At 43.3% G+C, this 26,638-nt stretch overlaps 1 protein-coding gene across 3 annotated transcripts in view; it reads left to right on the top strand.

The window, feature by feature from the left end:
- The window catches only part of LOC137429811 (uncharacterized), a 53,848-nt gene extending 42,387 nt beyond the window's left edge, over positions 1–11,461 (top strand). For all 3 annotated transcript variants that reach the window (XM_078779881.1, XM_068120080.2, XM_068120079.2), the window contains 3 exons: positions 2,290–2,457; positions 9,958–10,022; positions 10,474–11,461. In XM_078779881.1, the coding sequence (XP_078636007.1) occupies positions 2,290–2,457; positions 9,958–10,022; positions 10,474–10,959 (719 nt within the window). In that variant the 3' untranslated portion in view covers positions 10,960–11,461. The remainder of the gene's footprint in view (positions 1–2,289; positions 2,458–9,957; positions 10,023–10,473) is intronic.
- Positions 11,462–26,638: the final 15,177 nt, after the last annotated feature.

Raw genomic sequence — 26,638 nt, forward strand, 5'->3', positions numbered from 1 at the left:
CTCCATGCACCACCCTTTGTCTGGGCCAACTCTCTCCACTCTTCAACCACACTCACCTTATTGATATCCCTCCCACAATCTTCCCATCTCAATCATGGTCTACATCTTTCCCTCCTACCTTGCTCCCTCAACCTATCCACTGTCTTCACCATTCTCTTTCCCCATCAGGTTACACAGTGCACGTCACAAAGCTTGTCCAGACTATAAAGAATTTACAATTACCCCTAAAATAAAAAAGGGGGGGGGGGGGAACCTCTCTACCCTTCACCAACGCATTTTATTACACTATATCCCACAACCCAAGGGGAAAAAGCTACTCTGACCTTACTCTCCAGAAATAACTACACTAAGGGACCTGTATGGTGCTTTCCTAAAACTGCAACAATATGTAATACCATACCAAAAAAAAAAAAAAAAACCCACCTTTAGAGGCCATTTTTCCCCGCAAAGCGGGGGTTGGCCTTTTTCGGGAACCGTGGTTGTTGTTGTTTTTCGGTCCCCTTTTTGAAGCAATGTTTTACGGCCGGATGCCCTTCCTGACGCCAACCCTTTTTGCCACATTTAACGACAAACAGGGAATTACCAGTGAACTGGTACTCAATTTGGTAATACCATACCAAAGGTGGCGCTATTTCCACCACGCATGTATTGAAGAGTGTCTTCTGAAAGTATTCACACCCCTTGACTTTTTTCACATTTTGTTGTGTTCCAGCCTGAGTTTAAAATGGATTTAATTGAGATTTATTTGTCATTGATCTACAGTTAATACCCCATAATGTCAGTGGAATTAAAAATTTTTATTAATAGATGAAATACAGAAATATCTAATTTACATAAGTATTCAACCCCTTGAGTCGATACTTCGTAGAAGCGCCTTTGGCAGCGATTACAGCTTCGAGTCTTCTTGGGTATGTCTGTATCAGCTTTGCACATCTGGGTTTGGGGAGTTTCTCCCATTCTTCCTTGCAGATTTGCTCAAGCTCTGTCAAGTTGGATGGGCAGCGTTGATGAACAGCAATCTTCAAGTCTTTCCTCAGATTCTCAATCGGATTCAAGTCTGGACTTTGGCTGGGCTACTCGAAGACTTTCGTGTTCTTGTTCTGAAGCCATTCCAGTGTTACTTTATCTAATGCTTGAGGTCATTGTCCTGTTGGAATGCAAATCTTCACCACTGTCAAAGATATTTTGCACTCTGAAGGAGGTTCTTCAGTCGCCGGAGGCATTATGTTTTTGGGTTGTCCGTCCGTCCGTCCGTCCGTCCGTCTGTCTGTGATAGCTTTTCGTTATCGTGATATAACCTGAGAACGGCTGAAGGGGTCATAGTCAAACTTGGTGCAGGTATGTATGACGAGGTAAAGATTAACTGATTCGATTTTTGGGTCATGATGTCAAACGTCAAAGTCTGTAATAGGTTTATAACTTGAGAACGGCTGAAGGGATCGAATTCAAACTTGGTACAGGCATGTATAATGTGGAAATCGATTGATTAGATTTTGGGGTCAAGAGGTCAAAGGTCAAATATCCTGTCAGGTAAAAATTCTGTTACTGAGCTAACTTGTGAACCAGTCATGGGATTTTCACCAAACTAGGTATAATTATATATTATGATGCAAAGATAAACTCATTCGATTTTGGGGTCAATAGGTCAGAGATCAGAGGTCATATTGTTACTTCGTTACTGCGATAACTTAAGAACGGCTGAAGGGATCTAAATCGAACTTGGTACAGGAATATATAATGATGCAAAGATGAACTGATTGGATTATGGCATCATTAGGTCAAAGGTCAGAGGTCATGTCAGGTAAAAATGTGATAACTTGAGAACAGCTGAAGGGATTTCGATCAAATTTGGTACAGGTATGTATAATGATGTAAACATGAACGGATTAAATCTTTAGGTCAAGAGGTCAGAGGTCATCTTAATTAAAAAATTATGTTGCCGTGCCAACTTGTGAACAAGTGATGGGGTTTTGAACAAATTTGGTATAAGTATATATGATGCAAATATGAACTGATTAGATTATGGCATCAAAGGCCAGAGGTCTTGTCAAGTAAAAATGTGATAACTTGAGAACAGCTGAAGCGATTTAAATCAAACTTGGTACAAATATGTACAATGATCTATTAATTAAAAAAAAAAAATGTGGGCAGAGGCATATCGGTTGCCGTTGTGACGTTGAAGAGTTGTTCTAGTTTACTTTTATACAATTACATAAGCCTGATTTGTATTTTATGTATGGTATAAATGGACAAATTGTCGATTATGACCACACAATGATGCCTTCACAGCTAACCTGAAAGAATTGCTCGACTGTTTCCTCCCTGTTGCGAAGAAGAGCATTGAGGAAATGGTCAGTCTCGGCTTCGATGTTTCTCCTTTCAGTGAAAGTTATAAACAGGACATGTCACTGATTCAAACCCTGTATTCCCGCATTGCATCTCGGCAACACAATAAAGGTGAGTGCACTTAAATGATCCAACTTGGACAGGTTCTGGGGATGATAGTGGGAAGCAATATTGAGGTTCTACATTGATTGATTTATATATTGAGGTTGAGGTGTGGTTTCCTTCTCCCCCCTCCCCCCCCCCCCATTTTTTTGGCTTTAAAATTTTGGCTTTTTTATTGTTCCTGAAAGCTGCTAAATGTGCAGTCACACTATGACGTTTTAGAGAAACTTATATCTGGCGTATGAAAAATCATAAAATAATGTCAACACGTCGGCATATGCCCAAAAAAGCATCAAATTCTACAGCATGAATAAATTGGGCGTATGCATAACGTATTGAACGTATACATAGCGTATGTGTAACCTATTAGTAACCTATCACTAACTTATATATAACTTATGACAGCGTATGGCCAGCGTATGTCCAGCGTTCTCAACTTATGCCCAACGTATGAGTAACTTATGACAAACCTATGCGCAGCGCGCTCGGCGTGTTGCCGATGATCACATGACGTTCTGCATAAATACGGCGCCGATCTCGACAGTACCGCGAGCTATCAACATGGCACCCAAGAAAACGAAGAAGACAGCAACCGAGACGTCTGCCAGGGGCCGAGGTAGAGGCAAGAAGAACACATCCTCACCATCATCGTCCAAAGCCGCCGATCCACCTGCTCATGATCTCCCTGCTGTGCCCCAAGCCGGCTGCTCGCAGTCACCACGCTCTCCATCTCCTCATTCCGGTGATGGTTCCCGTGCCTCCCGTGCCTCTTCTGTTGACTCGGATGCTGCATCAGTTGCCTCCACCTCCTCCCGCCAGTCTGATGACAAGACCAAGAAGAAGAGGAGGGCCAAGAAGACTGCTTGCTCCCTGTCAGTGCAAGATGAGGAGCTCATGCTTGAGTTCCTCCAAGACAATCCTGTCCTCTGGAACATGAACATGACGGACTACAGGAGGACTAAAAAGAAGGGCAAGATATGGGAGGACCAGGCACAGCGGATGGGCAAGACTTCAGAACTCCTCAGGGGATGGTTTAAGTCACTCAGAGACAACCACACACGCCTTGACAAGAAGAAGAGTGGGGATGGTGCTCCTGAGCTCACTGAGAGGGAGGAGTTGATCATGGCAAAGTTCGGATTCCTGAAAACCGTCATCCGACACCGTCCTGAGCCCTGCAATAGTGTAAGTATACAAATATTTTGCTTTTTCTGGACCTCATTGTTTTAATGACAATTCAATTTGCATTCATTTTACTTATGATTTTTATTATTTGTCTTTGCAGGTGAAGGCCACTATTGACGTGCATGAGGGAGACCTAGATGCTGCTGAGGCTGCCTGCGCCGAGCAGCAAGTTGGTCTCAAGGAGGCTGACATCATCCCTACCCTCCCCTCATCCTCACGGCGCAAGCGGGCTCACGACGACGACGGCGCTCTCCTGGAATCCCTCCAGAAGAGAGTGCAGGAGTCCGGCGAGATCCTCAAAGGCCTCAGCCATGCACACCAGCAGCCCATCACCGAGCAGACCGCCTTCGCCACCTACGTCCGTGACAGCTTGATCAGCATGTCCAAGCCCAAGTTCAGGAAGACGAGATCAGCTATCAACAAGATGCTGTTGCAGTTGATGGAGGAGGACAGTGATGATGACGTCCCAAGTTCCATGGGAGGCCCCGCCATGCCTCAACTACGTCCTAGTTCGGCACCATCCTCATATGTCTCATCACCATCCGAGATGTAACAACCACCTCCCCACATGTGGAGACACAAGGCGCCACCTGCTTCAGTGTGGGGTTCACAGACACAGGAATACATGGAGAAGTACATGCAGCAACCAATGCAGTATCAGCAGTGTCTTGCTCCGCAGATGATGCCTCTTCCTCTACCTGTGTTAACCCAGCAGCAGCAACAACAGCAGCAGCAGCAACAGCGCACCCCCACCTCGGTGTCTGTGGATTTGGGATCGGCTGCCCAGGCACTCAACCAGAGTCCAACCACCTTTGACAGCAGCCTTTCGAACATTTCCAGCCTTTCAAACATGTCAGGATTGAGTGGACTAATAAACCTGTCTCCTGGGATGGAGATGGGAAACCAGGATGTGGATATGAATACACCACCACCACCAGCAAAGAACCATCAGTGACTGTACTGACTGTTGTGCCATCCTAGAGATGAGCAGTGACTGTGTTTTATATGTTGTACCATTATTACCATTATTATCATGTGCCATTATTATTGATCAGTTGATCATTTCAATAAAAGTTTAATAAAAGATTTTCAAACTTAAATTTGGTGTCTATCATAATTTTATATTTGTAATTAATTTTGCCCATTACTGCACTCTACACTACACTTTACACTACACTTTACACTTTACACTCTACACTTTACCCAATGTCTCCATATGTACTTATTTTATTACTTATAAATTGATGTATTTCATTTTTATCATAAATGTAACAAAACAAGAGTTAATTTTAAAAAGACAAATTGATATTTTATTTATTACAATAGACATATGAAATGTCATAATATTTAGGCAATGCAAACATGTGGGTGGTCAACATGACCCGTGAAATGTTCCTATTTTAACATGTCTATCACATATTTATCACATATTAAAATCAACGAGGTTATCTAGATCATCCTGTCATGGAACTGCACCGGCTGGGGAGTTGGCCCAGTGCTTGAGGAGATTCCTCTGTTTCTTTCCTTTCTTGGAGGAGGTGTTGCTGCCAGAGACTGTGTGGGTGTCTTTCAAGTTACGGCCCTGTCTCCATGCTCCTGGGATGAAATCGCGGTTCATATTCTCTGCACGGTCGAGTTGCTGGTTCTGGAGTCCTGGGTACCGAGTCCTCATCAGGTTGTGCAGGACCATGCATGCTTTGACGGTGGAGGGGTGATGCTGCATGGTACTCAGCAGAACCTGGAATCGGTTTGCCAGGATGCCGAAGGAATTTTCTACTACCCTCCTGGCTCGGGAAAGCCTGTAGTTGAAGATGCGTTCATCATTCGTCAGAGCCCGGAGGCTGTACGGCTTCATCATGGTCGGTCGTAGGGTGAAGGCATCGTCGCCGATGAAGAAGTAGGGCACATCCTGGTAGTCGTTGGGAAGAGGATCGGGGTCAGGGAAACCTATGGTACCATCTTCAGCGCATTCCCTCAGCTCAGAGTCATTGTAAATCTGAGCGTCTGATGCTGATCCTGTACCACCGACATCTGCCCAGATGAATTTGTAGTCAGCATCTACAAGCGCCATCAGAACAACGGAGTAGAATCCTTTGTAGTTGTAGTACATGGACCCAGTCTTTGGAGGACACCGGCAGGCAACGTGCTTTCCATCAAGTGCCCCACATGTATGGGGGAAGTTCCACTTTTCATAGAACTTGTCAGCAATGGCACGCCATCCATCAGGAGTGGTGGGGCAAATCATCACCTCGTCCATGTATTCATCGATGATGGCTTGACAGACTTCTCGGACGAGGAGTGACTGGGTGTTGTGAGGGACCCTCCAACCGAACTTCATTGAGGCATACTTGCTCCCAGAGGCAAGGTGACGCAATGTCAGGGCAAGCTTCATGCCAGGCTCCAGGGGCTCCCTGTACCAGGTTTGTTGCTTGGTGATCCTGGGACCCACTCTGGCTAGCAGCTCGTCGAACATCTCGGGGGACATCCGCATGAAGTTCTTGAAAGATGCTTGGTCCTCGTTTCGGAGTTCCACCAGAAGCTGGTCGTACAGGCCAAACTGCAGTCGCCTCCCGATCCATGGTCTGACCCAGACCTCCCCCCGTCGTTGACCTCTTCTCCTCCTCATCCTATTGGCACGGATCTGGTGAAGTGCCAATTCGATGATGTCATACTGATGTTGGAGAACGACTAGTTGGTATTCTTGTGGAAGCCTCTCAGGATCCTCCATCTTCTCTGATGACGGGTGGAGAAGTGATGGTGAGCTACTCACAGGCCCCCATATATACAGTGACCGCAAAACGCTGGCAAAACGCCAATAATACGCTAGTTGTACGGTAGAAACACGTTCAATAAGTTACTCCATCGTCAGACATACGTCTAATACGTCTGAATACGTCAATATGCATTGCAGATACGTCAGATATAGGTTAGAAGTAAGTTACTCATAGGTTATCAATAAGTTAGCTGTACGGTACACCTTCATGCCAACGTATCTCGACGTATGAGTAACCTACCTCTAACGTATTTAACGTATGTCTAGCGTATGCCTAACGTATGCCTAACCTATGAAGAGGACGTCGGCATACGCCCAAAATTTTTGTGCATGCACAAATATTTATTTCGGCCTCTGCGTATAACAACGTATGCCAGCTTATACCAGCGTGCTTTTAACGTATACAACTTATACCAAACCTACCCCTAACTTATGTCAACGTACACCAGCGTGTTGGTGAAAATTCACATACGTCGGCATAAGTTACTGCTATACGTTATAGTGTGACTGCACATTAATGAACGCCAATGCCTTTGCACTGTACTCCTGGGGTCATTCCTCGCTCTTATAAGATCAGCTGGATGTTGGTTTCAAGGGCTTGTGAAGTGGTTATCATTGCAAAATAACCAGAATAATATGCCTCAGCGGTTCTCAAGTATTCTTGAGTATCACTGGTTCTTGAGACTCAACAAAGCTAAGTATCGGGCCTTACCTGCAGCATATATATATATTCGATTATATATATATATATATGCTGCAGGTATGTATATATATATATATATATATATATATATCAGTCAAAGATAGTAGAAAACCTGGATTTGTTGTTAAAAAATCAATCTCAGGCAGTGAATTTTTTTATGTTCATGGATGACTGCAGTACCAGAGGGTACGAACTGACTATCAGTGAAACAATACGTAGATCTACTCTCACACCAATGGATGGAAGCCCTCGATGTCAGACATGAGATCAGGGCAGTCTCTCTGGAGACATCTCGTGCTTATGATACAATCTGGCATCCTGCCTTACTCGCCAAACTCTCTGCGTATGACATACAAGGCCAACAACACACATGGCTTGCTGACTTCATCTACTCTTGCAGCCAACATTTGACTCTCAACGTAATCCTTTCAGCTCCTCTTCCTATCAAGGCTGGAGTGCCCCAAAGCAGTGTTCTGGGCCAAGTCCTATTCCTGATTTTCATCAATGATCTCTCTGACTCTTGAAAATCCTCTATCTATTTGCTGATGACTTAACTCAGCCGTGTCATCCCTCATACTTCAGACAGGCAGGCTGCAGCCCCTTCACTCTCTTCAGACCTTGAAAAACATAGGACCGCATGTGGGTCTTGAAGCTCACCTGTATCATGAGCAACAGTCACTCAAATCCCCGACAGACCTTCTCAGACTCTGATGTTTTTAATGCCGTGAACAAACTTTGGTAAATCATGGTCGATGAAGATTGTGATGAAGTTTCATTGAAATTGTGTGTACTTTCATAGAAGAGAGCAAGTACCTATTTGTGTGAGGGGGGGGGGGGGGGGGGTGCAGGGAGGGGGAGTCAAAAACATCCCCGTAGTTCCCCTTGATCACAGACTTTGCGGTCAATACACCATCATGTGGCATCAGATTTGAAGCTTGTGGTCAAGTTTCTTCAAAATTGTGTGTGTAGTATTTTGGGGGTGGGGTGGGGGGGAGGGGGAGTCAAAAACATCCCTGTAGTTCCCCTTAATGAGCGCAGACTTTTGGTGCTTTTCCACCGCGGTGCGGTACCGTACCGTACTGTAACCAAAATCCGGTTTTCCCGTTGCCAAGCGAACCGTACCTAAGTACCCGTGCTAAATTTGGTTCCTGCTATGGATAGGTACCAAGCGAGCCGAATCCGGACCTATGGGTGGAGCTAGCAATACTGCAGACCGTTTTGGGCATATTTTTTTTCGCCACTTCAGATAACTCCGCCTATTTTCACGGTTCTGTTGTGCGATGGAAAAATGACACAGGGATTACCGTACCGTTCTGTGCAATGGAAAAGTGCCATTTGATGCGGTCAATACACCGTCATTGGGCATCAGATTTGAAGCTTGTGGTCAAGATTCATCAAAATCGTGTGTGTAGTTTCGGAGAAGAGAGCAAATACCTATTTTTTGGTAGGGGAAGTGCAGTCTCTCTGGAGGCGGGGCAGTCCTCTTCCCTCGCTGCAGACCTGGATAAAATCACAAGCTGGTCAAACACTTGGAATATGTCTTTCAATCCTGACAAATCTCACACACTCGCTATCTCTGCAAAAGGACCATCTTTCAAACCCTCCTATCTATTTTCCTAACATTCCTCTTGAGGAAGTTCAGTCATTCAAATCCCTGGATCTCATTATCAGCCATGATTAAGCTTGTCATGCAAATTAAGTTTAACTCTACGAACTGGAGAGAATGAATCTATTGCTGAGTTGATGGTTTGATGGAAGCATTCAGATTGTTCGTTGACATCACCTTTTCCAGTCACATCCCAGTCAGAAGAGCTGATCCATCTGCCAAAGGATCGCACAGTGCTATCCGACATAGGTCAGTTAACGCAATGTCTTGTAGCATTAGGCTTCCGTATAGGTTGTGGAGTTTTGGGGAACCACAGAAGCGTAACATGATCAGATAGACCAATAGAGGGGATCAGATAAGTGATCTGCACGTGCCCATCCCCAATGTTAGTGTGACAATATTGTCCAAGACCCGATCTCCTCTTGTCGGTCGGTCGATCAATTGATGATATTGTTCGTCAGCGAGAAAAGAGGGTGGGTATCGTGCTGACTAAAATCACGAAGAATCACAAAGCCAGCATCTGGGTGTTTCATTGTCAGGAGGTCGATTGCCCTTAATATGTTCTATTAACTGGGTTTCCAGGACTTTGTCAGGTGGTGGGGGGGGGGGGGGGGGGGGGTAATATATGACTGCACAAACAAGGCATGATATTGATCGGGGTAAGCGGGCAGGACGAAGCTTAACCCAGACGGTTTTCAGCTTGGAGGGAACATTTACTTCATCGAGTAGTGTTACATTGTGATGGTGTTTCAAATAGAAAGCTACTCCTCCACCAACACGATTTTGCATTGATTTTGCAAACATAGTATAACCTGGAATAGAGACAGGCTTGGGGGGCAGGTCGTGCTTGAACCATGTCTCCGTGATGGGCACAACATCGACATCGTGGTCGAGGATGATTGTAGACGGTTCATAAAACTTATTGAAAGCCGAACGTGCGTTACAATGTAAGAACGATGGTAGAGTTGGGGGTTGGGGTTTTTGATGGGATTAGGGCGACTGTTGATAGGTTGTTGTGGTCACTTGTCCTTACGTTGAAGCGTCAACTCGCACGCCATGCCGCGAGACACCAGAGTACAGTACTGTACTCTGTTCCCGCAGAGTACAGGTCCCGCCGCACCAAAAACTCCGGATCATTCAAACATGTATGTTGTAAAACATGTATAAGAGTTTAAGTAAAACTTAAAATCTCACCCAGTTTGTAAACCATGCTCACCCCTTTTTCCTTGGGCATTCTCACCACAGAAAATGCTTTAAAGACAAAGATTGCACCAAAGTGTAGCCTGCAACCATTCAAGATGGGATATGTGGTAAGTTTACTTCTTCTTTTTTTTTGTATACTCTGTCGAGGCTTGTACAAGAGTAAACACAAAGAACATATCAATAACAGAGGGGGCAGGAGACAAGAGGGGGAGAGAGGGAAGCACAGCAACGGTGGGGGACCAGTGACGTCAGGAGATCTGTGGAAGAGAGGGCTGGTGCAGGGTACATGGGATAAACAAGATGGACACCACAGGGATTTCAGAAAAGAAAACAGGTTTACACGTTATGTTTCCCCTAATTAGTCTGCACTCTTTCAAACATTTTACAATAGCACAGATATGGGATTACGTATTGATAATCTCTTTGATCTACACCAAATCGTCTTCAATCCATAACTTGAATGCTAAGACATGGTTTGTTTGATTGTTTTGCTGTGATTTCATTTATTTTTTCTTGGCGAACCTTCATTCGGTTACATTTTGTCGGCCTTGTGTATAGATCGGCCATGTCGAACCGAAAATAAAGGCCGGTGGAGGAATTGTGAACACAGGAATCGTGAGTAAGTGTTCACAAAGGAAAAGGAAAAGCACTTCTATTCCTGAACTATTTTGTTTGCTGCCATGTGTACTGCTTCCCAAATTGCCCAGGCCAGAAGGCCAATGTAATATCAGCAATGGCACAAACAAAAATGCCAATGTTAGTGACAAATGCCCCATCGTTAATAATAATAATGCTGAGAATGGTTCAGTAGCTGAGAATACACAGGCACCCCAGTCTTTGCAGCATGGGCCTACACCCAAATGCAAGGTTTTAAAGGGTCAACATCTGCCTGAAATTAAAGATTCCAAAATGGCTGCCACCAAAATGTGTCGAAATCCTAAAAGACCTCCCGTGGCACGCAATCCCAAGGGTCGGGCCAAGCTTGAGCCGGGGCAGCCGAAGCAACTCAAGCAGTTGAAATTGAGCAGCTGGAAGCTGTCATAAGTTGCCATTCCGATTCGTCACCATTCTTTTAGAATGGAAAGGAAGGTTACACTTTGACCTTCGTAATAAATGCTGCTTTACACAACCTTGCCATGGACAAAAGTTCCTTTTGAAAATTTGTTCCACAAGTTTTGTCACTTTGAACCACACATTGTAGCACTTTGAAATGCACATGTTGAAATGATATTCAAGCAGATATGAAACTTTATTTTCAAACTTATTTACCTTTGACTTTTGTTTTGTTTTTAATGTTTTATTTACACGTTTATTCTTCTTTAAGTGCAAAGTGCTGTTCACGACTCATAAGTGATAAATCACTACGCTTATAAACCTCAATTTCAGTATCTTCTCTGATAGTACTTTCTAGCCTTGTCAGTTGCCACGGTTTTGCAAATTATTGCTTACGACTCTTGGTTAACTTCCTGAATTGTTAGTTCATTCCTGTTGTATCATAACTGTTGGATAATTTTGCTCATGGTTAATAAAAATTTGTACGATGTTGCTTGTGACTCATTTTCCTTTTGTGAAGCCCCAGCACCCTCCATGTTTCATATCTTGTGTACACTTGTAGTACAGTAGAATTGACAATGACCTATACATTTTTTTATAATAACCATGTTTGTGTTTTATATACCTTATTCGGAGTTGAAATGGCCACAACAAAATAATTCTCACAAATTCACTCATGGGGAAATACGTTTTTTGGGGAAATTTCAAAATGGCCACCAATGGGGATTCATAATGTACTCGCTGAATGCACCCGGCGTTGCCCGGGTTATTTTTGAATGAATTTAATCTTCTGTACATCGGTCTGATGCGAGCCCAGTATGAGTTGGTGCTCAACGATTCCTTGTTCTTTCTTCCGTCAGGCCCCGCGAGAGAGAATTTTGAAAGCATGTGTTACAATCAGTCAGATATTCCTATTAAGTGCATAAGTTGTACTTCAAGAGAATTTTGAAAGAAGAAGAAGATTTATTGCGAAATGGGCCCAGGCTGGCTGAGGTGGCCTCGGCCGGCCTCGTTACCTAGCCTTTAACCTTCCCGGGGCCCGTCCCGACATTTTTTGTTTCAGAGGTTTCCTCTTATCTTTCACCGTTCAGGAGATTAGCGTGTGCAGACAAACAAACAAAAACTTTGTTATATATATATATATATATATATAAATAATATAATATAGAAGAAGAAGATAACTTGTATTCAGTAAACACTTTATATGCACTACTTTATCAATGAAATTAGAGGCAAACACAAGCATGCAATATATTGTGTCCCTGCACCAAGTTTGTGGCTAATACATGCTTGATGTAGAAAGTTGTACAGTACTTTAAAAAAAGTTCGACTGAATTTTGCAAAAAGTACAGTATGTGCCATACAAATCTTCACAAAGTTATGAATTCCTTTTAATGGTGGGAATTGAAATAAAGTGTATGGATCATTGTTTCACCTTCTAGATATAGACACCCTGAGTTATAATGTATAGCACCCTGAATTTTAATACATATACATATTTATAAACTTACAGCAATGATAATATATTACCTTTAAAGTGTATAGTTGTCTAGTTTTCAAACTCCAGGCCCACAATAATGTTTTGATATTACATTAACCGGTACAACATGAGCAGACTAAACTCCAAGACACACTGAAAAGGTTTGCATCCAATTTTGTGCAATCGTACATCACACCCCTAAATGAACTAATGCATAACCTCTCAAAAGAATTTATTATGTCTATATGCATTAAGCATAAGTATACACTATCCTGTGCATGTGCCCTGTGATTTTAATATTCATGAAACATCTTAAAATGTTACGCTTTATTCATTTCTATGACATCAACTGTGTGTGAACTGTTTTCACTTTTGCCCCACACTTGCAATGAATACTACAAGCAATGCCTTTCTTGGCACAACTACATAAAGTACATAAGTGCTGTTTGCTCCTACAAGAGAATCTTCAATCAATCAGCAGTTCTGAAGGAGCTGGTGCCTTGTCGGTGATAATGAGGACAACTGAGCCAGTGTCTACTTTGTATCCATATTCCCCCATATTTAGCACAGCTTTTAGGTGATTCCATGTACTGAATTTGCCATGAGTGTCGACACTTATTTATACAAACATACCTGAAAATACTTGGATAAAAGTTTGCATATTGTAATTAAATAATTGCATTTTTAAAAAGAAATATGTTCCAGTAATGAGTAGCAGTTATTAATTTTATTATTTTATATTTATCAGAAAGTATTCACATCATTTTATACCATAAACTGGAGCAATGTGTCTGTCGCCAATATGCCTCAGCATAGTCCCACAATGGGTAGATGCCCTCGTTCACTGTCCTAAAAATAAACAAGTTTGATTTAAATCCCTTCAACTGTTTTCAATTATCACATTTTCACCAGCCATGACAGGTTTCACATCAATTGGTGAAGCGGTTTCAGAGAAGGGATTTTTTAAATATTGGCTTTCAAGCTAATATGGCTGCCACACCACATGATATATGTCCTTTAAAATGTACACTCTGCATATGTATGTCGGGGATCACATTTGTGAAGTTTCTTGTTTATCGTATAAGGTTTGTTTTTCTATCCAAGATGGCTGCCAAACCACATGACCAACGACATCATTTTCAAAACGATATGCAACAGTGGTGTTGGATGAAATTTGTAAAATTTTGCATCGATAGGGTAAGCGGTTTCAGAGATATAATTATTTAATATTTTCCTTCAATCCAATATGGCTGCCACACCATGTGACCAATGATGTTTTCGTGATTATCTTTTAATCGCCATGCCTAGTCAATGACGCACGTAAAGTTTTGAGCCAATCGATTTGGTGGTTTGGGAGAAGATGTTTTTTCAAGGTTTAAGGTTAAATCCAATATCGCTACCAAACCATGTGACTTATGATGTCATAAATTTAATATTTCAGTACAAATAGGTCATAGATCATGTGCATGCAATTTCAGTTTTTTAGGATAAGGAAAAAGAGTGTTTATGAATCATCTATTTATCATCTAAACCTGGAAAACGCATTAATTACAATTTTGTAACAGGTCATGTACTTTGACCTAATAAAAAACAGGGTTCCCCATATGTCAATTTGAGAATTTATTCTGCAAATACAGGAAAATCATATGAAGCATTTTGCACCAAAAAACGATTATTTTATTTAAAATATCCAGGTTGGGCTATTTTCATGTCAACTTCTACTGTACTATTGATATTGTTACGGACCGCGGATTGGATGTTATTTACCGAGCGGAGGTAACCGCGGCCGAACAGTTGCTCCCCTTTTGTTCCCTTACACTCACCCGATTCACCCAGACGTTGGCCAAATCGCGCTATGCTAAATCAATGATGGAAAGGACACGACGACTGGGATAGATGAAACGACGCAAGGGGTACAGTTCTCAAGACCTCCGGAGGAGGGTATAATTACAGTGGTGGAGAAAAGGGGGTAGATTACAAGGCAGAGTGAGGTAAAGACACAGAAGAGATGGGCACTTAAATACAATCTTATCTCTTCCCGGACAGACTACGGACAAACGGACAAGGTAGACACACGGGGATTGATGGCGGGGATGGGCAAGGTCGGTCGATGGCACAAGGTGCACCTTGGCTCGGGGACAGGATAAAGCACGGTTCAAAAGATGCAGGGAGGTCTCACAGCGCTCGGAGGTGGTCTTGCTTGCTCCAAGCTCAGCGCGCATCTGACCGCTGACGTCACCTCCCTCTCACTGCGCATGCTCAGCGGGGAGTGACACGCCCTCGGCTGGTTGGTTCCGCCCCACTGGGGCCGGTCCGCCGCTTCCATTGGGTGCGGGGGTTACCGGGCTCCGCCCTTGACGAGGAGCCGACAGGGAGCCCCTGTTTGGTAACCCCGTCGAGCACATGTCCGATGGCGGCTCGTTGGGAAGGCCTGGTGCCCTCCCACCACTCCTACCAAGCCGGAGTGAGGACGCGCACTCCCTGCGCTCGTTGTTGTTGTTGTTGTTGAACTGTGAGGAAGAGCTGCGGGGAGGTATTGGGAGGTCCTAAACTTCCTAACGGTGCCATACAATCACATTCTGGTGCAACGAAGGGTCAGAATTAATGGAAACGAATCCTTAACTGACATAGACTAAGAATAACTAGCAAGATGTCCTATAGTTGTCTTACATGAGATGCGGTGAACCTGGGTGCGACATTTAATGGGGGAAATAGGGGGAGGTCGGGTCTACAGAGTGTTGTTTACAGAAAATGGGACTAGGGAATGGGGGATTGGGGAGAGTTGGGAAGTATTGAGGAAATAGGGGAATATTTACAAGCGGATATGGATGGATGCAAATCCCATATCCGCAACAATATACAACCTTCAGTTTTGTATATTTTCAAATTTGCGTGACTGTACGGTCCTTCTCTTCTTTCATAGGCAGCACAGGGTTGTGGGGTAGCATCTTTGGCTCTGAAGGCATGGCTCTGCTGGTGATGCAATGCCCTCTCTGGAAGTTATGGCAGGAATTTGTAATTTGCTAAGGTTGCTGGCAATAGCTCGCCTACTCTTTACGAGGGTCACCATGTGATCTTTAACGTCCACCACCAAGCCTGACAGGTGGGACGCAAAGTTTAACATCTATCCGAAGGAGGGCACACACATTGATTAATCGCCCTGCCTGTGAAACACTAGAATGACAGTTTATAACTGTGTCAGTATTTGAATCCAGGCTAGAAAGCTTAGAGGCAAATGTATGTACCTCTAGGTTATCCTATCAGCCCGTTACATGATATAAACAGTTATTTATAAGATATTCAGGATCATCTTGGTTGCATTTCCCAAGAAACCTTCCAATTTTTATTTTTTCCATTGCACATGTGGAAATCTTGCATTAAAACAAATAAATACATTTTATACAAATAAATACAAATAAATACATTTTATATAAATAAATACATAATTATAGAGAGCCCATACATATTTTTTTATTTGGTGCTGTCTTCAAATGCTTTTCGAGCGAAAATTTTGGAGTTCCTCGGGCAAATGGGTTGTTCTTGTAATGTGACAATGCCCTGGTATAAAGAAGAAAAAGAACTACTCTTTTTGCATATCCGAGGCAGTTTTTCATTGGTTAGGGTTGTCATTAATGTTAGCTCTTACACGAGCCTCGATCTTGTATACAAAAAAAAAAAAGGATTATTGCTGCTTCCAAATCGCAATACTGCATCGTCTTATACCTGGTTATTTGGAAGCGGACTCAACGTCCATTCGAGGAGCTGCCAGACTCCACTCAATTTGGTCAATAATAACTCAAGCTGATGAAATATCAGTATCTCCTCCAGCACGACTGAATGATTTTTTTTTTTGAGTTAATACCCAGGATATGCATGTAATGTGACGTCTCAACATTGCTGGAATCTCATGTGATGAGGCAGTAGGGCAAGGCCTGTTGCTCTCACATAGCTGATGTGAGTTTTATTGCCTCTCCGATCTCCCCTCCCCTCTCGCAGCTTCTGACCCAACCCAGTTCTTTCCGGAGGCTGAGGTTGGATCCGATGGCTGAAAGACTAGGGATGTAGAAATGCGGTTTTATAAACCCCTCGTGGTCAAACTCCCCAATCCAGGCTTTGTCCACCTTCCCTCCTTGGTTCCTCTTCTGTTTATGGAACCGCCTTCCTGAGGAGGTTCAAGCATACTCTTCCCCTGTCGGCCTTCAAGCAAGTGGTACACCACCATATCACATCATCCTCCATCTACGCCCGTGATTATTTTTTCCCGATAAACCCCATCTAGCCAAATTTCCAGGTTAATTTCCTCCCCTCCTCTGTGCTCTTTCCCTTAGTTGTTGCGCCCCACTGTGGCTCTGCTGGTCAGTTGCCTTTTTACCTTTTATCATTCCACTCTTCCATGAGTCTCAATTGTACACCAATACAAATATACAGCACCTCGTGGTAATTCACCTTACCTGGAGTTGTTGACAACTGGTACACCAATCCCTCCCTTAAACTATGTCAGTGTAAGTGTCAGAATATGATAGTATTTGTGATAATAGGTGGCTGGCCAACCGGCAAAAAAGTGCTTTAAAAAAGTGATGTAGGTATTTTTGGTTAGAAGCTGGCATCCATGCTGCCTGTGTTCACAAGACCCTGCTCTACAACATAGGGGTGGATGCCAACCTCAAAATCGCATTTTGTCGGCCACACTGGTCAAAACTGACCACTGGTGACAAATTACCATTTTTCAAATACTGCTTTATTTTCATCTATAAGACGAGGGTTTTCCAAAACTGTATCATTTAAGGATGTAGAGTAGTTTATAAAAGTTTGGTAGCCTTATAAATCCTTGAAATTATATTGAATTACTAACAGATTCTCGACACAAAAACACGTTTTTCTCTAAATTGTAAAAACAGGCCTGGAACGAAAAAATAGACACCATTTTGCCAAACTTGAATGATTTATTAAACTTGATCATCCAAACTGTTTGATAACATACATATTCTACTATTTCTAATTAAATTATTCTTAACTGGCAATGAAATTGACCCCGAAATGGATTTGATATCCCAAATCGCAAAGCGTAATGCTCGATCAATGTGGGTACAATATCGGTTTCACAATTGATATTGTGAATCGACCAACAATACAATGAAAATACTTCCATTTAGTCCTTTTAGAGTTCTTCATTTACATTGATATACTATATTCACATGTATTCATATCCATATAAATGAAATATTGATTGATGCAGTGGATGCAACTTCCACTAGTGAACTTTGTTCATGAATGGCATAGTTCTTATAGACATGGAAACATATAGACATAGAAACTGTTCGCATAGAAACACACGTCTCAAAATTGTATTTCTATGTCACAGTCCATGAATGTTCATGGTTATTTAGTCCATGGTTTGATCGGACGGATTGCAACAGTTCTCTGCATTACAGCCACATTCTGGAGTGCACACCTGTCTCGATACATAGCACTTGTAGTTAGCCCGGCGGCATTTCGTTTGACATCCACAGGAGATGATCTCGATACAGGCCTTTGGGATTGATGGGATTCGAGTCCACACAATAGTCAACCCAGTCGGACCTGTTGACCATCCACCACATACAGATGGATCCTCGGCTATGGCAACTGGAACGCTTGCTTGCAGCCAAATCTTGGCTTGGTAGTTGGACCATTCCCAGTGTAGTTGGAACGAGTCTTCTGTTGGTGGAAGCATTTCCAGAGATTTCTTGCCTTTGGAAAATACATCATGCCTGCCCTTATTCACGCCACCAGATGTATCTGGTACATTGTACAAGCGACAAACAAACTCTTCCGTCTGTTTAAAGCCCCGATCTCGACCAGGTCCTTCGAGCAGGTGTGGATGTTCAACATACACTTTCCATGCGGCCTTCTTCCCGACACCCGTAAACGACGAACTTGTGTCGCAACCAGTGACAGCGTGAAAACCAAGTATATTTTCAATGACTGGTTGAGATAACTTCCTGACGATTTGGTGGACTTGATAGCATTTCAGGTCTTTTGCTGATCCACCGATCATCCATACTTCCACGTCCCTGGAGACAAAGAAGTGAAGGAGCATGAGAAGCACATCTGTATCCCGACATATCACCTGGAGTCTACCAAAGCCCGCATCAGCAGCATGGAGGCCATGTAGGATCAAACGAGTGTCGGCTTCTTCATGATTAGCTGACAATTGGGAGATATCTCCATGTATGCTCGACTGTGCCTTTAATTCTTCAGTGAATCCACCAGCAGTCATCTGTTCCTGTGCCTGGGGGAGATCTCTACATTTGCTCATCAGGTCTTCACTAAGGAATCTGGCCAGATCAGCCTTATTGTCATCGAGATTGATGAACTGCTCCCACACTTGAGGGAGAGGAACGTCACTTCGGTCAATGATTCTCCGGATGGGCTTCTTCTTTCCTTTTGCTCGTTTGTTTCGTGTTGGTCCCTTGATGGATGCTGAGCGATATCGATCAAATACAACGTTGACCCTTCAAACAGAGGGACTGAATTTTGTCGGAGAGGGACATCATCGCCACATTGTGCATTTTCCGTCGATCTGCATCTTGACAAAACATGCGAACCTGTCGGAATCCATCTGATGGGATCTGCGACTTGTTCGTGAGGATGTCTCGCCAGATGTTTCGCCGACCTCACATGTTAATTGGGAACCCTGTTTCTCACTCGATTCAAGCGATCCTGAGAAGTAAAGTTACCGTAACAAGTTTTGCTCCAATTGATACTGTTTGACTCCCACTGTGTTTCTGAAATATCGCTCAAACTTTCTAGAAGAAGGGCCGAATCAGTGTCTCCTAATTTTCTTCTTATCCCAATAACATCAGAAATTCGAGCTTTTCCAACAGATGAGCCGATTCGCAGAGGTTCTACCTTGTCGTCTTGACAAAATAGACAGAGGGTGAAATGTAGTACATCTGTATTTCGCTTCCGCTTCAACACATTCACCGGCTTCACACCAGGGCTTGCCATTTTCGGTAGGACTGCTTTCTATTTAATGTGAATCTGTAAAGATAAAGAAAGCTTGTTTTATTGAGTAGATTGTGTAATGTAGGCTAGTATTAACGAATATTTCCTTTGTATGCTGTGGACAGTTCATATCTACCCTGAAATAGACGCATTCAACTGTAAAAATGAAAATTGAGAAAAACGACATTTTGTCCTTGAAATTCCTGTTTTATCATGTAATTCCAAACTTACAGACAGCAATTGTGTTCAACCTAACAAGGCTATGGCTTATATACTTATTTTTTCTGAAAGCCGATGAAATGTAGATTAAATGCGTATTAAAGTCAAAAATAGTCATTTTTGACCATATATGGTCAAAACTGACCATTATGTCCGAAATATGCAAATTTGAGCGTGACATCCACCCCTATGTTATTCAGTAAGGCATTCTGAAGATAATTGGCGTGGTTGCCAGCTTCTAACAAAAAATGCCATGCTAAGTTTTTTAGGCTTGCTGGCCAGCCGCCTATAAGTGGAGTATCAGTAGATATGCTGCTGTTAATAGGCTGCCATATTGGATGATGTGATCCAATTGCCTCAAAAACTTCCAGGTGTATGTTAGACCACTTTGCAAATACCCTCAACCTTGTGTTTGGGTATTGTTAGCTCGGGTGACTGTTAATGGGGGGATTGTGGGTGGATGGTGGAGGAATAGTCGTGGGTATTGTTACATAATAGGTTGATGGGGGATTGTGGAGGGGGATCAGTGATGCTGGATGGTCTTGGTTTCGAGCGATGGCTGTTTCTTCCGCTTAATCCTCTCTCAATCGTGGCGGATAACCACAAGATTTATAGCCATCTCTCTTGTTTCACAACAGTTCTCTGTAAAATGTTCCAAGCACAACACTGATTATTTTGTAGGCCCGGTCCACCATCGGGTATTTCCGACAAATCTCGGATCTTTTGGCCATTGATGTAGCATGAAACCATCGGCTTTATTACTGCAACCACCAAGGATGCATTGACCCGGAATATTTGTATACATTCGAAAATTATTCGCCGTTTGAGTTCAATCTTGCTGCGTTGTAACCGATAAACGGTACGGATATGGCAGTCGACGTCACTGATAATCGTGAAGAAGATTTCGATTTGTAATCACAAAATGACCGACTTTATAAATCGGTAAAATACAAGAGATGGATTCGTGTCGAGGTGAGCGCTTGGGTTCCCCTTTAAGCTACGTCGGGGGATGTGAAAGAAAGATATCAAATGTCCTGTCAGAATCAATATGAAGCCTGAGGGAGGAAGAAACGTGAGCATTGTAAAGTTCCATTTATCAAAGCAAATGAATCCTTTCGAGTTATACAATGAATGCTTTTTGTAAAAACCATACATCTTCAAGGGAGGGCATGGCGACTGTGAATAGGTACGTGCTGTACATCTTTAATGGCTGAAGCCTTTTTTTATTCGAAAAAAAAAAAAGGTTAACAAAAAAAACCATCAGTCAGACTAGAAAACAAAACCATAATCAAAGAAATGAGTAACAGTAAATCAAAACAACAAACAAACAAGTAAATAACAATAAACCAAAAAGTCCGGCCATTAATACAGTATATTGATTCAAAACAATAAAAATCAAAATTCAACCCTCCCCATATACAGTGCATTCAGAAAGTATTCAGACCCCTTCACTTTTTTCACATTTTGTTATGTTGCAGCCTTATGCTGAAATCGTTTAAATTCATTTTTTCCCTCATCAATCTACACTCAATACCCCATAATGACAAAGAGAAAACAGGATTTTAGAAAGTTTTGCAAATTTACTAAAAAGAAAAAACTGAAATATCACATTGACATAAGTATTCAGACCCTTTGCTATGACACTTGAAATTTAGCTCAGGTGCCTCCCATTTCTCTTGATCATCTTTGAGATGTTTCTCCACCTTGATTGGAGTCCACCTGTGGTAAATTCAATTGATTGGACATGATTTGGAAAGGCACACACCTGTCTATATAAGGTCTCACAGCTGACAATGCATATCAGAGCAAAAACCAAGCCATGACGTCGAAGGAACTGCCTGCAGAGCTCAGAGACAGGATTGTGTCGAGGCACAGATCTGGGGAAGCCTACAAAAAAATTCTGCTGCATTTCATTCTGATTCTGCTGCAAAATTTCATTTCATTTCATTTCATGTCTTTCACTGAGGAGAGGCTTCCGTCTGGCCACTCTGCCATAAATCCCAGATCGGTGGAGTGTTGCAGTGATGGTTGTCCTTCTGGAAGTTTCTCCCATCTACACGCAGGATCTCTGGAGGTCAGGCAGAGTGACCATCGGGTTCTTGGTCACCTCTTTTACCAAGGCCCTTCTCCCCCGATTGCTCAGTTTGGACGTGCGGCCAGCTCTAGGAAGAGTCCTGGTTGTTCCAAACTTCTTCCATTTAAGAATTATGGAGGCTACTGTGCTCTTGGGAACCTTCAATGCAGCAAAGATTTTTTTGTAGGCTTCCCCAGATCTGTGCCTCGACACAATCCTGTCTCTGAGCTCTGCAGGCAGTTCCTTCAACCTCATGGCTTGGTTTTTGGTCTGATATGCATTGTCAGCTGTGAGACCTTATATAGACACGTGTGTGCCTTTCCCAATCATGTCCAATCAATAATTGAATTTACCACAGGTGGACTCCAATCAAGGTGGAGAAACATCTCAAAGATGATCAAGAGAAATGGGAGGCACCTGAGCTAAATTTCAAGTGTCATAGCAAAGGGTCTGAATACTTATGTGAATGTGATATTTCAGTTTTTTCTTTTTTAATGAATTTGCAAAACTTTCTAAAATCCTGTTTTCTCTTTGTCATTATGGGGTATTGAGTGTAGATTGATGAGGGAAAAATGAATTTAAACGATTTCAGCATAAGGCTGCAACATAACAAAACGTGAAAAAAGTGAAGGGGTCTGAATACTTTCTGAATGCACTGTATATAATCCCCTTTACATCTAAGATCCAAGAAAATCAAGAAATCAAACCAGGAAATCAAAACCACAATCCCATCAAAGTCAATAACAATAAACCAAACCATAATTAAAATAAGAATCAGAAACAAAAGTCCGGAGAAGGAGTCGGAAACAAAATCAAAGGCATCAAAACCAAGCAATTAAAACGAGAATCAGAAACAAAATCTCAAAAGGAGGAAAATCAAAACAAAGTCAAAGGGAATCAAAAAGTTCTCATTTCCCCATCTGCTTGATACCCATTGAGTCCGCAGCTCCTGAAGGGGACTGAAAGGTGAGGGGCAGACTCCTCCCAGAGGGGAGCGAGAGGGAGAGCGACTGGAACCAGGAGAATGCCATTCACAGTGCGACTCGTACAATATTCTACACCCCTCGCATTGGCTGGGTCTAGTGTCCAGGGGATGTGGGGACTCACGGGCTTCTTCACTAACACTTTCAAATGTTTGCCATAAACACCACGTGGACCCTTGCCCAGGAGAGCCTTATCCCAGCCCCTCTCCCTCCAGCGCTTCTACTTCGTCCATTTTCCCCAAAGTCTTAATGTCCCAGAGGACATTAAGACTTTGTCATCACCAGACTCAACCCAAAGTTTGGTCACCAGACCCAATCCTTCACCAGACACCAAAGTCGTCACCAGAGGAGGAACCGAAGCTTTCAATTTCCAACGACGGGGTCTCTGGACCAGAGGTTATTCCCTCCGACCATGTCGCCGGAGCATCCACCGTTCCCACCCTGTCCTCTGCTCCCACCTCGGTGGGGCTGGTACTTGATGAGACCACCGCATTGCTGGGGGGACAGACAGAGCGGCTTCCTCCCTGCTCTCCACCTTTCTCTCATCCACATTCTTCTCCACTTCTGTGGGAGGAAATTACAGGTACCACAAACATTACACTACTTGTCCCTGGGGAAACACCCACATTCCCACCCTCAGTATAGCTCCGCCGGCAGGGGAGGAAAGTGTGCCCCTTCACACCACACAGGTGACACTGCACCTGGTCGGCACAGCACTCCCTTACATGTCCCAACTGGCCACACTAGGTACAAAACTCTTCTTTGCAACCAGATACAAGATGTCCCAGTTGTCCTGCATTGCGGCATACTTTTGGCTGACCCGCATAGAAAACTTCCCCACGGTCCATCCCAATAACAAACCCATGAGGGATGTGGGTGACGTGATGTGCCATCATCCTTCACCCGGAACTTAACACGATATCGCCGAACCCCGGTCCGTATAACCAAACCATTCCGGATAACCAAACCATTCCGGATAAACCGTGGTGGGGACTTAACATCTACAAAACGTGACGACCAAGTTGTTGTTAGTTCAACAACCGAGTTGTTGAATACTTAACGTCATAATCGGATACGCTCATTACCCTGCGCTCGTGAAGCGAAAAGTGGAGTTAAGCATTCTTGTGCGTACGTGTGCCGTATGTGTCTGCATTTTACAAAATTATTTTCTCGGCAACCGTTGGTCCGATTGACACGAAATTTTACCATAGAAGCGCCTCTGCCTGTAGAATTTTTTTATTCAGAATTATGACGTCTTAGGTCATGTGGTATGGACGCCATCTTGGAAAAACGTTACACTATCTCCCAGACCACTCAATGGAAAAAATTGAAACATCGCTCATTGTCAAGTACTCCCCTTGGGGAATAAGATATGTTAATGATGATGTCATCGGTGCCTTCGTTATGACGTCATAATTTGACAAGTACAACACATCCGATCATTGTGAATTTTTTTTCTCAGCAACTGTTGGTCTGATGGGCACGAAATTTTCACCATAGGAATGCCTCCTCATGTGGAATATTTTAATGAGGTCATAGGTCATGTGGCACAGGCGCCATCTTGGAAAAAACGAAAAATGTTGCACCTCTATTTCTCCAAAACCGCTGCATGGAAAAAATTGAAACATGGCTCATTGTAAGAACTCCATATGGGGAATAGGTGTTGTTAACGATGACGTCATTGGTGCCATAATTATGACGTCATAATTCGACAGGGACAACGCTTAGTTTGATCAGTTTGAAATGTATTGAGTGTGATCTATGCAACAATTATATTAGAATATATAAATGTATGATGTCATCGCTCACGTGGTCTGGCAGCCACATTGGATCAAAGAAAAAAAAAAGTTCAAATACAGAAGTGTTGGCTCGCAACAAGTTGACTGCGCAGGGTAAGTATTCTATGAATAGCATCTAGTTGTAGAGGTGGACAGTCACAACCCTCTCGTGGTCAGAGAGGGCTTCAACTGCCCAGTCAGCCAGAGAACCAGCTGACCGACACCACAGTGTCGGGCAAGACATCACAGCGCTCAAAACGCCAGCACATGTGACACCCGGTAGAGCTCGACACGGCTGTGCGCTTGCGATAAGAGCGCACTGTACACCAATTACCGTAGCAGATGGCTTTGGCTTACCGCAGCACAAAAATGGTGAACGTATTATTTATTTCGTTATATTCTAATTGTGTGTGGAGTTCGGCCAGCTGTGCAGGAAACACAGCTCAGCTAATTAGCTATACACCTTTGCCCGTGTTATGTGTCACCTGATGGCTGTTGACCAATAAGATCAATTTCATATCGATGATAAAGCCGGAAAAGTGGCCTTTAAAGGCTGAGTTGGTGGATGAAAATACCCTTATGACAATCTCTGGGTCTGGCTTGGTCTGTGTGCCAAATATGGTGGTTGGCGGACCAGCAGTCTTTGCCATAAACGCGAACAGACAGACGCGAATTTTCCCCAAACAGACAGACGCGAATAAACTCGAATAAACGCCAACTTTATCATTCCTGTTGCTCCAATCATCATTGGTACATTTTCGATGCTCTTCAGTTTCCAAGATCCCTTGACCTCATTTTTGAGGTCCTGGTATTTGGTCATTTTCTTGATTTCTGCTTTGTTTAGGCCAAAATCGCTGTGTACTGATATCTCAATAATCAATGCTGTCTTTTCCTTCTTGTTCCTGAGTGCAATGTCCGGACGCAATGCTTTGTTTTCTATGTTCACGCTCGATGGAATCATCAGGTCGTACATGAACGTGACGTCCTCATTTTCAAAGATTGCCCTTGGTTCGTGTTTCCATGAGTTTTCTGGTACTGGGATGTTAAATTTTTTGCAGATATGACAATGAATCACTTTGCATATTTTGTTGTGCCGTTGTGTGTAAAGTTGTTCTGATAATAGTTTTTTGCATCCCGAGAGCAGGTGAGTTTCTGTTTCTGTCTTGCAGAATCTACACTTGTCCGGCTGGCTCAGTCCCACCATCGTTTAAAATCCATTGGTGTAGTGTCCTTGATCTTGGGCATTTATTATGATTCGTTCGCCGTCCCAGTTGAGTTGACCTCTTCTCAGCAATTCCAACGAGCCTTCTTTGTAGGTTATGTGGTCACGGCCTCACGCGGTGGTGTGGGGATGTAGGTTATCCGTGTAAATATGCCATCAATTCTGTGTACAATTTTTTTTAAAGTACTGTGTGGCGCCACCTAGTGGTGTTGGCAAAGGGTATTACAATTTATTTTCTTACCTGGGCAACGCTGAGGTTAATGAGGTAAAAGCCCTCTTCGCCTGCATAAATTTGTCCTCCTTCCGTTCTCCCCCCTCCCCCAAAATAGAGGTGCCTGTCGAAGCCCCCCCCCCTCCCTCCTAAAATATATGTTATACAGTATATCTCTCTCCTTCTCCATCATCCCCCTTCCCTTCTCTCCCCCTTCCCCTTCCCCTTCCCAAACCCCATACTCCCCTTCCTTCCCCCTCCCCACCCACTTCACTCTCCCTTACCCACCCCCGCCCCCACCTCTCTCTCTCCCCCTCCCCAGGAAACGCCCGGTACTTCAGCTAGTACACACAGCTAGTGCAGCTGCTGGGTCGTCCTAGTAGCCTGGTGCGAACCACATTGTGGCAGCCACAATGGCCAACTGATTTTGACGCCCTGCACATCACATGTCTATTCGCCCCGTTACCGTTGCAAGTGGGGAAACAGCCTGTCGATTTGTTACGCTGATCGGTACCGGAAATTATGGGAAATGTGGCCTCCACGATGGAAAATAACTGAACTGTTATTTGCAAAGTTAGCCCCAAGAAGTCATTTCCACAACAATATTTTCATAAATCGTTAAAACTCGTACATGTTTTTGAAAATTGCATCATGGATTTCCTGAATCCTTTGACCCTTAACTTCAATTTGGGACGGGATATATTATCTTAAAATTC

This window comes from Myxine glutinosa, chromosome 6 (assembly GCF_964187855.1).
Source record: "Myxine glutinosa chromosome 6, kmMyxGlut1.1, whole genome shotgun sequence".
NCBI classification, from domain to species: domain Eukaryota; kingdom Metazoa; phylum Chordata; class Myxini; order Myxiniformes; family Myxinidae; genus Myxine; species Myxine glutinosa.